Consider the following 15672-nt stretch of genomic DNA (forward strand, 5'->3'; position numbering starts at 1 on the left):
CAGGAACCTCCAGCTAGGCTTGGGGGGAAAGGGGGAATGGGTTTTTTTTTTAGTAATACAAAAGTTACAGATACAATGGAGAAACAGTTGAGAGTCCTGAAGGCCTCCTGAGCCCAAAGGAACCTCCTTCCTTCCCTTTAGTTACTTGGACAAGGAGCCCCAGGTGAAGGGACAAAGGGTGCAGAGACTTTGAAATGAGGCCCAAGCAATGAGACAGCCCCAGCCTGCAGGTCTGCTCAAATGCCAGCTGTCCTGGCTGCGCAGGCTCTGCAGCAGCAGTCTGGGCTCCACAGCTGGGTCCACAGAGCACTGAGGGCTGGATGCCACGGGCAACCTGGCCCTGGGCATATCTTCACCGCTCACAGAGCCAGGAGCCCAAGAGCTCTGAGACTTCCTCAGGTCAAGCTATGGATGCTTTGGGGCACTCACACAAAGGCACCCAAGAGATGCTGGCATTTATTATAAGGGTCTTGGACTCGTCCTGTATGGCACCACAACCTTCTAGGAAAAGGAGCAGGCACCGTAGCATTTGCTGAGGGGCTGGCAGTAACAGGAGTTGTGGGAGGAGGAATTTGCAGCACAGCAGAGGTACCAGGAGGTGAACCCACACCCCAAGTCACCCAGGGAAGCCAGGCGCGTTTATGGAAACCTTCGCATCCATACACAGCCTCATCTCATCCACTTGCAGCTGCTTTCATAGAGGGCTCACGATGTTGGCAAAGATGTTGACAGCTACAGGGACATGCCGTGGCATCCTGCCTCCAACCTCAGGGGCTCTAGAACTCACTGGGAACCTCCATGAGTGCAGCAAGCTAGAAAGAAAGAAAGAATCGGAGTGTTAATGTCAGTTCTGCTGGCCTTACACAGCCGGGGGCAAATGTCTCCCCTCTATGCTGAGCTGTATTGGTGCGAGCACAGCCAGCAGGGCCACCAAGATGTTCCACCCCTCTTTTTGGCACAGGTGAGACCATGTCTGTACACTGGGTCCCGTTTGGACTCTCCAGTTCTGCAAAGGCACTAGCACACAGGAGGGAGTCCAGCACAGGGACACCAAGATGGTCAGGGGCTGGAGCATGGGGCATATAAGGAGAGGCTGGGAGAGCTGGGTTTGTTCAGCCTACACAGCAGAAGGCCAAGGGGCATCTTCATGCTGTGCACAGTTCCCTTATGGAGGGCACAGGGAAGATGGAGCCAGATTTTCTTGGAGGTGCACACTAATAGCATGAGAGGCAACAGGGACAAATTGGACAATGGGAAATTCTTCTTAGATGTTAAGAGCAAACCTTTTTGTCTGTGAAGGTGGCTGGACTGTGGCCCAGGGATCCAGAGAGGTTCTCACATCTCCATCCTTGGAGACAATCAAAACTTCACTGGAAAAGGCCCCAAGATACCTCATCTCCTGGGACCTGCCTTGAGCAGGGTGTTGAACCCCCACCTCCAGATGTCTCCCTCCACTGCACGCTCAAGGAATCTGCTCTTCTGAGGCTCTTTCCAAAGGCACCAGCAGCTTTGGAGAAGTTGTCTCCACCACTGACCAAGGACAGGTGTCTCAGAGCCACCCATCGTCCTCAGAGGCCTGACTTCTTGTGAGGTGGCATCTCCCCTGTCGGCAAGGCTCTGCATAGGCACAAAGTGGAGAAATGGCTCTGACTGCTTTCATTAACTCCCCATCTCTCTGAGGGATCAGAATGGATTAGGGTCTGGGATGGGAAGATGCAATGAGGGTCCAGCTTCAATAGAAAGCCTTTAAGGAGGGAGAAGATACTGGGACTTTCTCCAGGGGAGTCAGGAAAAGCCCAAAGACTCAGGGAAGCATCAAGACCTTAAGAAACTGCAAGCCTGGACCTCAGCTGACAGAAACCACCAAACTGTGAGCAGCCCTGGCTCGCACCACAATGCTCCAAGGAGGGAACATGGTCACCAACAGTCCTCACCCATGTCTCCCAGAAGGACACCATGATGGCAGGCTGGTCTCTGGGAGCAGAGCACTGCTCTCTCCAGCCACCTCCTTCCATGCTGAGCAGCAAAACACTGGGGCCACCACCCGACCCCACCACAGGGCATCTTGCCCAGTAACACGCCGGTCCCACCGCACCTCACAGAGGGTTGGCAGACAAGATGCGCCTCTGCATCAGTGACACACAGCCCACAGCACCACACAGGGCAGCAGGCAGGGCACCCCCAAGCACCCCAACACACAGAAAGCCCAACTCTCCAGCCCTTCCATTCCCTTCCAGTCCTCCAAGGCCTTGCAACATGCATTTCCTCTGAACATCCACTCACAGCCTGGGGCTTACTCACTTCCCACCTCCAGGAAGCAGAGAGCAAGTGCTCTCACAGGGGCTCATCAGGTCACCTCTTGCCTCTCGCTTGTGCCTCAACTTCCCTGAAAAAGAAATCTCTCTGAAAATGTGGCCCATACCCTTTTTGGGGGGTGACATTTCTTCTGCCTCCTCCAACAGCCTTTGCACCCAATCTCCAGTGACTGCATATGTGGACAGAAAATCAGAGACCTCAAACATGTTACAGTCCCAAATATGTCATAAAAGCAGGTGGACACCTGAAAGACAGACACAGCATTCAGACCTGGCAGGAAAAATTCACAAGCTCCCTGCTCTTTTGACAGGGGCAATTTCTAAAGCACACACACCCTGGCAATAAGAGATTACTAACACCACTGCTCACACCAGCACTGGGTTCATTCAGCAGCCTCAGAAGTCTACTTGGACTCCCTAGCTGACCGGGAGGAGGCTGCAAGCTTCTGCTTAGCAAGAAGTGGAGAGTCCAACTCCATGTCCATGTTCACCACAGAACATCATCCACATTTGAAATGTAGCAGTACTAACTAATGATGACGGAGTGGAATAAAGTTTGTGCCAGATGATGGGGAACATCTACTTCTGCTTGATTAGTTAGTTCCATTTCTGTACTGCTGTAGAGCTCTGCAGGGGTCAATCCCTCCTCTGAGCACACGCAACAAACCCAGAAGTGACCTCACCACCAACAGCCAAGCCATTTGTCTTCTCCTCACCTATCAGCTGCTCACATAGAGGTGACCTCACAGGTCCATACCCCCACCACAGGCCTAACTGCCTGCTGCTGGCCTAGCAGGGACTCAAAAATACGGGTCCTCACAGTCACCTTCACAGCCACATCTCTGTCACTGGCCTAGAAGCCTCTAAGACAGAAATTACCTCACTACAAGTTCCGCAGCCATGAGACAAATCCTGGCTTATCAGCTGCTCAGTCAGAAATGATCTCAAGATCACAGATCCCAGCCATGGACCTGCTGATGACCTATGGACTGCTGAGGTAGAAATGACCTCACAATCACCTCTCCAGCCACATGGCTCCTGCTACCCAATCAATTCAGCAGTCAAAAGGGCCCTCACAAGCAACAGCCAAGCCTTCTTCCTCCACCTGCACTATCAGGTACTCAGGCAGAAGTCACCTCATCATCAACAGCTGAGCCATGTGCCTCCTGCTGGCCTATCAGCTACTTGCAAAGAACTGATTGGACACTGGTGATTTTCTGGCATAGCTCTCACAGACAGTGGTGACCTCACACCCTGACCATGGGGCAGTTGCCACCTGCAGCTCCCCCTGCCCTCCCCGAGGCTGAGCCAGCTCCTGAACGGCCTCCCTGATTCACCTTGTGGCTTCACAATGCTCAGAGTGAGCAAAACACCCCTCAGGTACCAGTTATGACCCCAAAACAAGAGCAGCTTTTGCCTTGGTAGTCTCCACACATAGCCAATAATACTTAGGAATTGCGAAAAGGCCTGCAAGTAATTTTTGGCAACATTTTCTAACAGGAGGGTTGCCTGGGAGCAGCGATCAGGAACCTGAAGACAGCAGGGCCTCAAGTCCCAGGCAGAGGGAGAAGCCTTCCAGCAACTCAGAACTCTGGTTCCTTCCCCAATGCTGAACAAACTCAGCAAATCCTCTACACATCCAGGACAACAAGCATTTTCCTATTTTATGCCCTGAGAATTGGAGACACGTGGAAGGACTCAGGCCAGGGCATCTCGGCTGGTGAAACCATCAGAGCCACAATTCAACAACTCTTCATCCTGACCTAGGAGGATAGAAATAACAACAGCAAGTGCGAGGACTGGCCGTTCATCAACTTTCAAGGCCCTTCACAAGCAAAACAGCTCACACTTACAGAGCTGCTCTGCAAACACCCTTCACACTGCTGCCAGGCTCACAGGTCTTGGGGAGAAGCGAGAGGCCTGGAGCAAAAACAGTGGCTAAGGCACGGCATGACATGCGGGGACAGCCTCTCTCAGAGACACTCAGAAATGCCGTTTTCAGAACAGAAGAGACCACTGGGAAGGACACCTCGCGAGGACACCAGCATCCTGCTCACACTCTGCCCAGCAGTTCCCAAACGCAGCTCTGAGCAGCACCTGGGGCTGCGCTGGCAGCAGCAGCTCAGGGAAATGCTTTAACATGGATCCAGACCCACCACGGGGCCAAAGGTTCCTGCACCCAAACCCCACCGAGCCGCCCTGGCCCAGCTGCTCGGGGCAGGCTGCCACATCTGGCTGCAGGGCAGCTCCCCCCTCTGGCCCAGGTCGCTCTGTTCCCTGCTCACGGCCCCACCAGCCCCTGCTGCAGCTCCTGCAACAAAGCAGCCCCGTCACCAGCACCGCTGCCCCTGCCCCAGCAGGAGGGCACCCGCCAGCAGTTGAACACGCCTGCAGCCCCCACCAAACCCACTTGCTCCCACTCTCTCTCCTGCCTGCTTCTCGCCTGCTTTGCTCCCGCTCCTCCTTCACTTCCCTCCTTGGTGTCTTTTTCCCCTTCCCATGTTGGATGGTAATTGGCTGACAGAGCCATCAGTGAAATCGATGCCCACCCTCTGCTCCTTCCAGCCAATAGGAGGGCTGCAGTGGGGCAGTGCCATGGCATCGTTGGGCCCTCTTGCCCTGGTGGCCCACTCTGCCCCCTCCCCTGCAGTCGGGCACCATGTTGTGGGCAGCAGCGCGGGGCCAGGGCACGGCGAGGCCTGGGGGCAGTGTGGCGCTGTGTGGCTGGGCAATGCAGAGCCCCATGGCACGGCTGCTGCCCCGGCGGTGCTCGGTTCTGCAGCAAGGGCCCTGCGGGTCTGCTGGCTGCCCTGCGCCCTGGAGGCCATGGGGGCGCAGGGGGGAAGTTCTGGGGCCTGTGCTGGTGGCACCAGCCTTTGGGACCCAGGACCCCTTTCCTCTCAGAGCCAGACCCCAAAGGGGGACCCACTCCCAGGGAAACCTGGCCATGGATTGCCCACCCCATCCCTCCACTCACAAGGGCATGGAGCTGGCCCCACAGAAGCCTTGTGGCTCAGGGCAGCCCCAGCGCCAGGACCCAGGAGTCCTGCCTGCCACATTGTCCATGGAGCCAGAGGGACCCTCAGGCAGGACTTTTGTGGCAGCCCCCAGCCCTGTGCAGCCACCGCCACAGCCCAGGATCCCCAGCAGTTTTTGCAGTTAACGGTCTCTGTGCGACACCTTGGGAAGGAGCTCCCAAAGACCTTACCATTGGTGGAGAGCTGCAGGAGCATTGGGAAGAAGGAACTGTGGTGTGGGCTGATGGTGTCCATCCAGCAGTCCTCCATCTTGCTTCTCCCCTTGCCCTCGACTTGCCTCTCCAGCAATGGAGGAAGGATGCTCTTCCCGTTTCATCACGCCAAACCCCTTTCCAATATGCTCCTGCTCTTCTACCCTTTGACGAGGGGCCACAACGCGGCCCCACTGCCTCCTCTCCCCTCTCCTTTGCCCTAGAGCCTCTAAGAAGGACAGCTGTGGGTATCACATGAGCAGTGCCCAGCAGCGCCTGGGCCTCACGGGGAGGTGAGGGCCCCCAACCATGGCACCGAGGAGACCTGCCTGTGATGCAGCACATCCCAGTGTGACCTCAGCTCGTGTCATGTGGGAGCTCGGTAGGTCACTGCCATGGAAATGGCAGAGGCAGGGAGAGAGCAGAGAGATGTCCCCTCATGTCCTAGAAAGCAGTCACCTCCCTCCACCCCAGGTATTTTCCAAATTTTTCTGATAACTCCTTGAGGAACATCTGCAGATGTTGCCAAAGGCAGTGAAATACCTAAAATGGGGAACTAGAGAAGTCACTTCTGTGCCCCTGCACTGGCAGATTGCTGCACTAGGCAGATCTATGCAGGCATCTGGGGTTTGGGGGTTGGTTTGGGGCTTGGCATTTTTACAGGACCAGGCTGAAAGTCCTTTGGGTTGAAACAGCACAAAGCGTGGCCATGCATTGGGATGCTCTGGTGAGCCTCAAGGCTGGTTTCTCCTGTGGGTCCCTCTTTTTGGAGAAGCAGGATGTAGGACACCATGGGAGAGGAGAGAGTCTTCCTCCTTTGGGCACCAAAGCAGGCTCTTTGCTTGTAAAAGTCCTCAGCAAGGTTTCTCAGTGTGTGGTGCTTAAGATAGACATGATGTGCCACAAAAGAGCAAACGTGCTGTGACGGTGTGCTCCTTCCCCCCCCCGCCCCACTGATGTGCTCTCTCCCCCTCAACCTGACCTCCCTGTAAAGAGCATGTATGCAGGGGTTAATTGAGCATGCGCCAACTAAGGCCCGTCTAGCATGCAAATATGACTATGAGTCAATCATCTCCCCCCCACCCCCATAACTAGGGAGCAGCCCATACCCAATGAGCTCTCCTGCATGGCAGCAGGCTGCACTGCAGAACCTCCCCTTGAGCAGGGAAGCCTCTCAAGGTTCCTCCTCAAGGTTGAGAGATTCCTCATCCACGACAAATCCTCGGTAAGTGATTAATAGCATGCTGAAACACTGCAAAACTTCACAAGACTTTGCTGAGTTATATCTCTGATTAATTGTGCACATAATCCCTTAGACATCAACAGTTGACCAAGTCTGAGACTAGGATTGGATCCAGCCGCACGTAGGCTCCTCTGTGAGGGAGTTTGGAAAGCAAGGGGGTCCTTTCTGAACCTCATGACTCAACGGGAGGGTTTCCGTTGCATGTGCATCTGACTCTGTCCTTCATGCAGTAAATAACTGGGTGAACCTTGCCAATCAAACCTCATTAAATCATTCTTATTTACGCTTGGAATTTGTTAAGTCGCTATCTTACCACAATAAACATAGTGCTGCTTCTCTCTTACGAGTGAAGAACATCACTCCTTAGGACACCTTGATATCCCCTGGAAGTGATTATCCTAGAGGAGCTTTGGCTTCCCAAACAGCAACCCTACTTTGCTTGACAGCAATACACTGTTTAGTCCAGCTGTTGTGCTGCGATGTCTACTGTTTTTACTGAGTATTGGTATGGACCATTTTTACTCTTGGTGGGTGCTGTTCACAGAATCACAGAATGGTTGACGTTGGAAGGGACCTCTGGAGATCATTTAAGTCCAACCCCCCTGCTCAAGCAGGGTCACCTAGAGCACCTTGCACAGGATCACATCCAGGCGGGTTTTGAATATCTCCAGAGAAGGAGACTCCACAGCCTCTCTGGGCAACCTGTTCCAGTGCTCTGTCACCCTCACAGTCAAGAAGTTTTTCCTCATGTTCGGATGGAATTTCCTGTGTTTCAGTTTGTGCCCGTTGCCTCACGTCCTGTCACTGGGCACCACTGAAAAGAGTCTGGCTCCATCCTCTCGACACCCTCCCTTCAGATACTTGTACACATTGATAAGATCTCCTCTCAGCCTTCTCTTCTCCAGGCTAGAGAGGCCCAGCTCACTCAGCCTTTCTTCATAGGAGAGATGTTCCAGTCCCCTAATCATCTTTGTAGCCCTCTGCTGGACTCTTTCCAGTAGTGCCATGTCTCTCTTGTACTGGGGAGCCCAGAACTGGACACTGTACTGCAGCTGTGGCCTCAGCAGGGCTGAGGAGAAGGGGAGGATCCCCTCCCTTGATCTGCTGGCAACATTCTTCCTGATGAACCCCAGGATATGGTTCTTAATGGCCTGCTGGTTGTCTGAGCTCCTGTGCCCTTCAGAGCTGCCTCCCATGGGATCCCCCAGCAGTCCTCAAAGAGGCCAAAGTCTGCTCCTCTGAAGTCCCGAGTCTGTACTCTGCTGCTGTCCTTCCTCCCTGCCTTCAGGATGTGGCACTCCACTCTTTCATGGTCCCTGCAGCCAGCGTTTCCACTGATGATCACCTCCCTGATCAGTTCTTCCTTGTTTGTGAGTACCAGATGCAGGAGAGCGTCGCCCTTCTTAGCCCATCTGGCAGCTGTGCTAAGAAGGTGTCCTTGACACCCTGCAGAAACCTCCTGGACTGCTTTCACCCTGCGCTTTGCCCTTCCACTGCATGCCGGGGGGATTAAAGTCCCTCCATAAGCAGCAGGCCCTGTGTGCCACAGACTTCCTCAGCTTGCTTAAAGGAGCCTGCGTCCACTTCCTCGCCCTGATCGGGTGAACTGTAACTCCCATCGCAAGGTCACCCTTACTCCCATGCTCACTCACCTTTTCCCATCCAGCACCTTGTCCTTCCCTTGGAAGAGCTCCACAAATCCCAGGTGCCCCTTTACATAAAGGGCATCCCCCCCATCATCTATCTGCCCTAAGAGTCACTGCTGAAGAGCTTGTAGCATGCCATCAGAGCACTGCAGTCTGGTGAAACATATGTAGTGGTGAAAGGAGGTTCCTGCTAAGAGAGCAAGGCCTACAGTGCGCAAGGCCAGGGATAAAAAGAGCTGGGCTGTGCAGGAATGGCAGGAGAGGGGTTTGCTGCCTGAGCTGCCTCTGCAGCGCCTTGGAGCCTTTGATGGAGGTAAATTGATGTCCAGGAAGGAGAAGGTGCCCCTGGGAACATTCTTGGGCCTGAACAGCCTGCCATGCAGCCATGCTGTGGACATCATTAGCACAGTCCCTGTTCATATGATGTGGGAGTGGGAAGAGGCTCACGGAGAGGAGATCTAGAAGGTGTTAAGCATGCAGGGACATGAGTAGAGCCCTTGGTGTGATGTGCAGCTCTATGCTGCACACTTGGATGTAGAGGGGATGGACTTCACCTAAAGACAGAAGTGGGATTCAGTTGTTTGGACACAGGCAGGTCCCATGCGGTATGTGCTGGAGACATATGGTTGTGCTTGACACCCCAGGCATCACAGAACCTAGTGCCTGCACTGAATGACATGAACTGCTTGCAGTGTAGGGATCTGCTTGTGCCTCAGCCTCCTAATGTGTGGAGCTCTGGCAGTATTAGGCATCTCGTGTCATTTCCGATGGCCAAGGAGATTCTCCACCTGGCCACCACCTAATGCTCTAGAAGGATGCGGGTCTCACGGTTGCTCCATCAGAGCCAGCAAACACTGGCAAATGCCTTGCACCACCTGTCTTGCTTCAGATGTCACCACGTGTTTGTGTGTGGGCAGCTGGCTACTCTCCTCCCTCTCCAGTGATTATCATGGGTGCTTAGAGAGGGAGGTCGCATGATGGCATCTTTGTTGTGCACACTCCAGGTTGTGAAAGGGGAATCCCACCTCCTGTGTGTTTGTGAAGTGCACAGAAGGGCTCCGAATCCCACTCCATCCCAGGGGCTTCTAAACCAGCATGAGAAGCACAGACTGACGTATCTGAATCAATACCTAAGCCATGGATAATTGAAATCCCTTCTTGCCCCTTTCCTAGGTGTCCTGCCTAGTTAAGAGATGGGAATAGGGTCTTCCAGAGTGGGACATTTCCATGTGTCCTAGATGACCGTCGTCTGATGAGACAAATTGCAATGCTGGAATGTGATTCTCTCCACTCTTTAGAAAAGGCCCACAGGTGATTATTTCTGTCTACTTCAGTGACCGTGTCCCAGGAGGAGGAAGCACAAGGGACAGAGAAATTCACGCCTTCAGCTCGACCACTGTTGCTGAGCAGAGGCAGGCTCCTGGGACGGAAAGAGCTCCTGGCAACGTGGCAGCACTGCTGGGAGACAACTCTTTGCAGGAGCAGCTCCCCTGTCAGGAGCAGCAGGGCTCTGGGCACTGCCTGCTGTTGCTGACATCCATGAGAGAAGGCAGAGAGAAGTGAAAGGGAGTGTGGAGTGGGAGGCCAGAGGAGAGCTCCTTGTGGGAGGAATCCTCACAGCCCTTTGCACGGTAAGCCTGTGGCTGCAGGGCAATGCTACTGCTGTTGCTGGAGGGGTCTTCTAAACCCAGCCCATAACGGAGAGTTTTCTTGAGCATTGCTCTCCTGGCTTCTCCAGAGTGTGTGTGTGGGGGGGCATTCCCTACCACAGCATCGCAGGGACAGGGTGTCCTACTGCCTTCTGCCAGGGAGAGCTGCATGGGTGTGAAGCCAGGGTGTGCCAGAGGTCTAGCCAGGGCTGTCATTCAGAGCAGTGTTCCTGCATGCCAGGGTGCTGTGTGCCCCGGGCAGCGAGTCTGCTGCCTGCGAGGGTCAGCACTCAGCCTGCCCAGCAAAGTCCCCACAGCGCTGCGGGGAGAAGCTCTGGGTGGAAGGAGAGAGCCCGTCAGGGCAGGTTGAGTGTGCTGTGGAGAGGGTGGTGCGTGGGTCAGGGCTGCTCACAGCTCCAGCTCACCCTGAGGACATTTGTGGAGGGCACTTTTCAAAAGGAAGGTCAAGGCAGGGGCTACTTGAAAGGGAAGGAGCTTTCCTTCTAGGCTGTGTGCTTTGAGTTCCCTAATTTGGGGAGGGGGAAAGCAGGAAAGAGTTTCGTGCTTTGGGAAGGAACTGAGACTCTCAACCCTTCCCTCTCAGAGATCACACGGTCCGTGAGAAAGCTCAGCAAACCCCTTCAACCCCTCCTCAGCCTACAGACAGCACCAGCATCCCCTTTATGGCCTTGTCAGGGATTTTCTGACCTGCTCCTCAGGACCTTTGAGCACAGCAATGCCTCTGCCCAGCGCCCTGTCCTGGTAGGTTTCTGTTGGGCATAACTGAGCGTGCAGAGGGTGGGATGGGGTCTGTGAGCACCGTCAGGGAAAAGGCATTGGGATAGAGAAGGAGCTGCCAGCAGGGAGAGCTCCAGGCAGCGAGATGGGCAGGGAATGAGAGGGAACTGCAAAGAGAATCGCCATGGGAGGAAGGATTTGGGCAAGTGATGGTCAGTCCCTCTGATACAGACACCTTCCTCTGAGCCAGTCCCCTTTGTCTCTGCTCCCACCCAGCAGATCCTGTGTCCTGACAACCATGGAGTACAGGCCATGAGCCACCTCTTCTGCAGCCAGACCTGTGGCAGAGGAGAGGGACATCTTTCCTGCCATGGGCCCATTTTGTGCTGCCCGACAAAGGGGCTGAGAGTGACTGCCCTGCAGTGTTGCTGTCTTTGAGGTGGCATGTCCAGCTGGGGAAGGTGAAGGCTTTCCTGAGTGCCCATCTGTCTCTCTCTCCTTGCGTCCCTTGGCAGCAGCATCGCTGTGTTGCTCCTTCTTTGCCCTCCTGGCCTTGCTGCTCCTGGTCTTCTCTTGGGCTGCCTGGGGTTGGGAAGTTTCAGCTGCAGTTCAGACAGCTGCCCTGCAAGTTGTGCAACAGAGGGGTTTGCGTAAGAGTAAGCTGTCACCAGCCCCCCTGAAACCTGTGCAGCTCCAGGAAATGCAGTCCAAGGGGTTTTCGAATTAGTTGACCTTGTCATGCTCTTCATCACTTCTCTCGCCTGAGAGAGAAGAATGTGGAGATCTTCCCCTAAATCCTGAAGTCCTCGGCTCTCAGCTCAGTCCCCTTTCTGAAAGATACTTGTGACTGTGAGTGTCCTTTAGGTGAGTGAGGTGCAAGCGCAAGGCCATGAGGGGCAAGACTCATGGACAGACCACATCCCGTGACTCTGTACAAAGTCACGGTGAGCCCTTTTTTCCTCTTGGGATGCACAGATGCTCATCCTGAGAGCAGTTGAAACGCCAAAGACTTCTGCCCTGTCAAAGAATGCTCCCACGGTGAGATGGAGCTATCTAAAAGCTAAATCAATATCTAATCAGACACCTCTGCTGAAGATTATATTCTGGAGAAAATAGATGTCAAAATCTTGGACAGTCTTTCCACATAAGGGGTAGATATAATCTGCTGCAGGATGCGAACATCAGAGCTAGTCACTCCCCACTCGCACTACAGAGGAAGAGCAGATGGTAAATTGGTGTGAGGAGACGGTCTATCGCATTGGAATGGAGACATCCAGAAAGGGTCGGGCACCCACTGCCTTCACTTGAGGGTTTCCCTGCCTTGCTAGAATGGGAGCTGGTGTGGCTGCTTCAGATACAAACACCTGTGTTCAGGAGGGCAAGGCTGGGGGAGGTGAATCCCTCACAAGGATCTTCCCTTTCAAAGACAGCTGGCAGGAGAGCCAATTCTCAGAGTCCAATCCTCCCTCACCAGGTTCTTCCTGGTGTAGCTATTCCACACATGGACGGTGAAATGTTGAATATCAACATTTACTTCTTTGAAGGTATTGGACGTTACACAGGAGTTTTGATTTAGCAGAGTGACACAGCAATATGCTGAAATCACAATACAAGTGTGAGTTACACTTAGCAAAATAGAGCAATTGCAGTATCAGTTCAATCACAATACCAGTGTGATCCCCATTACTGGTCTCTATGCTGTGCTCACCATCACAACGCTGGGCATCCCCAGACGCCGGGAAGGAAGACATGGGATGAAACCAGCTCAGTCACATTGCTCTCTTCCAGGTTCTTTTGTTAGTTGTTCAGTTTTAATACTCCGTGTTGGGCTGAGCCACGAATACACTCCCCCCCCCATGCTGGTCTGGCTAACTCAGGGAGACATTCACACTCTTTTGATGGACTCAGTGGAAAACATTGACACCAGCTGATCCACACAGTTGGGGTGTAGTCACTTGATCCACTCAACTGACATAGCTGTTTATCTAAAACCAAGGTTACCCTCCAGTCATGGTCCCTTTTGCGTTGACATAAGGTCAGCTTCCTGTGCAACAGCTGTGGTCAGTCACACCCTACCTTATCCCTTGAGCTTCATGGGCACATGCCCCTTGCCCATCTCCCCTGAGCCTTCTTCCATTGTAGGGGTTTATTGGTTGGTCCAAGTGTTATATTCCTCTCTCCTTCTGGTAAACAGAGACTATTCCCACTGGGTCACCGGACTGAGTCTCCTTAGCTCAGCTCATGGAGCCCAAACACCTCCTATCCCCACCAAAGAACTGGAAATGTTTGTCACCTTCCTCCATTTACACCCCCCAGCAGAGCAGCACTGACTCCTCTGGAAATCGTTAGCAGAGGCCCCTGCTCTGCATGGCACACTCAGCCAGCACAAACCGGAATTCAAGCCAGGGAGATGAACGAAGGTAAAGGAGAGAGGCAAAGTGGGAGGTTCTGTGAGGAAGGCAAAGGGTTTGTCTCCCAGAAGACTGCTCTAATTTGTCCCTGTCTTTTCCTCCTTGGACAGGCCCCCATGCCCAGTGTCAGCAAATGTCCAACAGCAGCTCCTTCAAAGAGTTCCTCCTCCTGGCATTTGCAGATACGCGGCAGCTGCAGCTCTTGCACTTCTGGCTCTTCCTGGGCATCTACCTGGCTGCCCTCCTGGGCAATGGCCTCATCATCACAGCCGTAGCCTGTGACCACCGCCTCTACAACCCCATGTACTTCTTCCTCCTCAACCTCTCCCTCCTCGACCTTGGCACCATCTTTGTCACTGTTCCCAAATCCATCGCCAATTCTCTCTGCAACCCCAGGGCCATTTCCTGCTGGGGATGTGCTGCACAGGTTTTTCATTTTAACTTTCTCTTGCCAACTGAGTATTTTCTTCTCACTGTCATGGCCTATGACCGCTACGTGGCCATCTGCAGACCCCTGCACTATGGGACCATCAAAAGCAGCAGAGCTTGTGTCAAAATGGCAGCAGCTGCATGGAGCAGTGGTTTTCTCGATGCTCTCCTGCACACTGCTAACACATTTTCCATACCACTCTGCCAAGGCAATGTCCTGGAGCAGTTCTTCTGTGAAATTCCCCACATCCTCAAGCTCTCCTGCTCAGACACCTACCTCAGGGAACTTGGTCTTGTGGTCGTTAGTGCCTGTATAATCTTTGGGTGTTTTGTTTTCATTGTGCTGTCCTATGTGCAGATCTTCACTGCTGTGCTGAAGATCCCCTCTGAGCAGGGCCGGCACAAAGCCTTCTCCATGTGCCTCCCTCACCTGGCCGTGGTCGTCCTGTTTGTCAGTACTGGCTTGTTTGCCTACCTGAAGCCCCCCTCCCTCTCCTCCCCAATTCTGGATCTGTTGGTGGCTGTTCTCTATGCAGTGGTGCCTCCAGCAGTGAACCCCCTCATCTACAGCATGAGGAACAAGGAGCTCAAGGACGCACTGAAGAAACTGGTTAAGCCTGTATTAGTGCAGAGCAATGAGATGCCCATCTCTCCTCACAAGGGATTTCCAGTTAACCTAAGGCAACTCTTGTGCTTTGGGCATTCTGTCTGTGATAACTATGTATATGCTTGAATTCATCCCACTTCTCCAGCAGCACAAAGCCCGTCTGTCTGGCCTAGAAGCCTTCCGTAAATGTGTGTAGCACTGTGTCTGGGAAGGCCTCCCATGCATCATCTGTATAATAAAAGGGGTTTTCCTGCGGACAGTGCCTGAAGGTTGGGCTCTTCTTCTCAAGCTGGAGCCAAGAATGCACTCGGGGAGTTGCACCTGAAAAGGCCCTGTGTTGTGCTTGGGTTTTCCATGGGCTAAGGGGCATGAGCTCATAGGGTGATGTGTTTGGGCAGGAGGGCTGGAGTCAGCTGTAACTTGTGGGTGCCCAGTGTCCCTGGAGCAGGTGAGTGGTCAAGTGGTGTCTCCCGGGGACTGTCTGCCATATTAGAGGGCTGGTGAGAGATGTCCATCCTTCTGGAAGGGAATATGGAGCCACCCCAAGAGCACACGGGATCTCGTGGGACAGCATGTGCCTGGGATGGGCAGTGAGTGGAGACTCCCAAAACCAAGTGGAGTCGCCCAAAGGTAAAGGGCTAAAGCGAAGAATGCACTGAATGAGAGCTCAGAAATCTCAGGCGAAGCAGTGGGGACCCAGCAGGCACAGGGAAGGGAGCCTCAAGAGTGGCTCATGTCATCTAAAAGGAAAAAAAGCCCACATTCATTCTGCCAAATGACACATGTGAACACCTCCTGAGCCATTTGAAATGCCCTGTGTTTGCTTCCAGTATCATCCACAGCCACAGAGCCTGGGATGGGGTGGTCGGGCACAATGGTGCTGGTCCAGCTGGGTCTGCCCTGACCAGCACAGCCAGTGCAGAGTCACCCTGTGGCCCCACAGCCCGCTCACTCTGCAGAGCAGCACCACCAGCCTGGGGCCCTGTGGGGAGCACAGGGGAGGGGTGCAGGAACGACCGGCCAGCCCAGCACGGACACACTCCCCTGGGGAAAGGCTCTCTGGGAGCAGAGATATCGAGGGGGGAGTAGGGGTGCATGTGTGTGCAGGGGAGGAACACCAAGAGAAACCCTTTCCTGTGTGCACCAGCTCAGGGCAGGCGTCTCTGTCGCTGGGGCAGCAGGATCTGCCTGAGCAGCCCTGGGACCAGGACTCTGGTGCTGTCCTGGACAGGGGCTGGGGCTGTGGTGCAAGTGTCCAGAGCTCTGCAGACCCCCGCGGTGGGCAGTGCTGCAGGGCACCCTCAGCCTGGGCTGCTCTGCTGGGTGGTCTGGGGAGAGGGCAGGGGAGGTGGGGAGAGCCGGAGAGGGGCTGTGATGGGCTGGAAAGGGCCTGGGAGAGGCAAAA

At 54.1% G+C, this 15672-nt stretch overlaps 1 protein-coding gene across 1 annotated transcript; it reads left to right on the forward strand.

Annotated features, from left to right (window-relative positions):
• Nucleotides 1-13364: 13364 nt before the first annotated feature.
• LOC136994122 (olfactory receptor 14A16-like) lies at nucleotides 13365-14393 on the forward strand. The gene has a single exon (XM_067310371.1). The coding sequence runs from the start codon at nucleotides 13365-13367 to the stop codon at nucleotides 14391-14393; it is 1029 nt and encodes a 342-aa protein (XP_067166472.1).
• Nucleotides 14394-15672: the final 1279 nt, after the last annotated feature.

The sequence above is a fragment of the Apteryx mantelli genome, chromosome 24, assembly GCF_036417845.1.
Source record: "Apteryx mantelli isolate bAptMan1 chromosome 24, bAptMan1.hap1, whole genome shotgun sequence".
Lineage (NCBI taxonomy): Eukaryota > Metazoa > Chordata > Aves > Apterygiformes > Apterygidae > Apteryx > Apteryx mantelli.

What these genes read in the sequence shown, in the direction of transcription:
- LOC136994122 (XM_067310371.1), top strand. Translation starts at nt 13,365, where the DNA reads ATGTCCAACAGCAGCTCCTTCAAAGAGTTCCTCCTCCTGGCATTTGCA.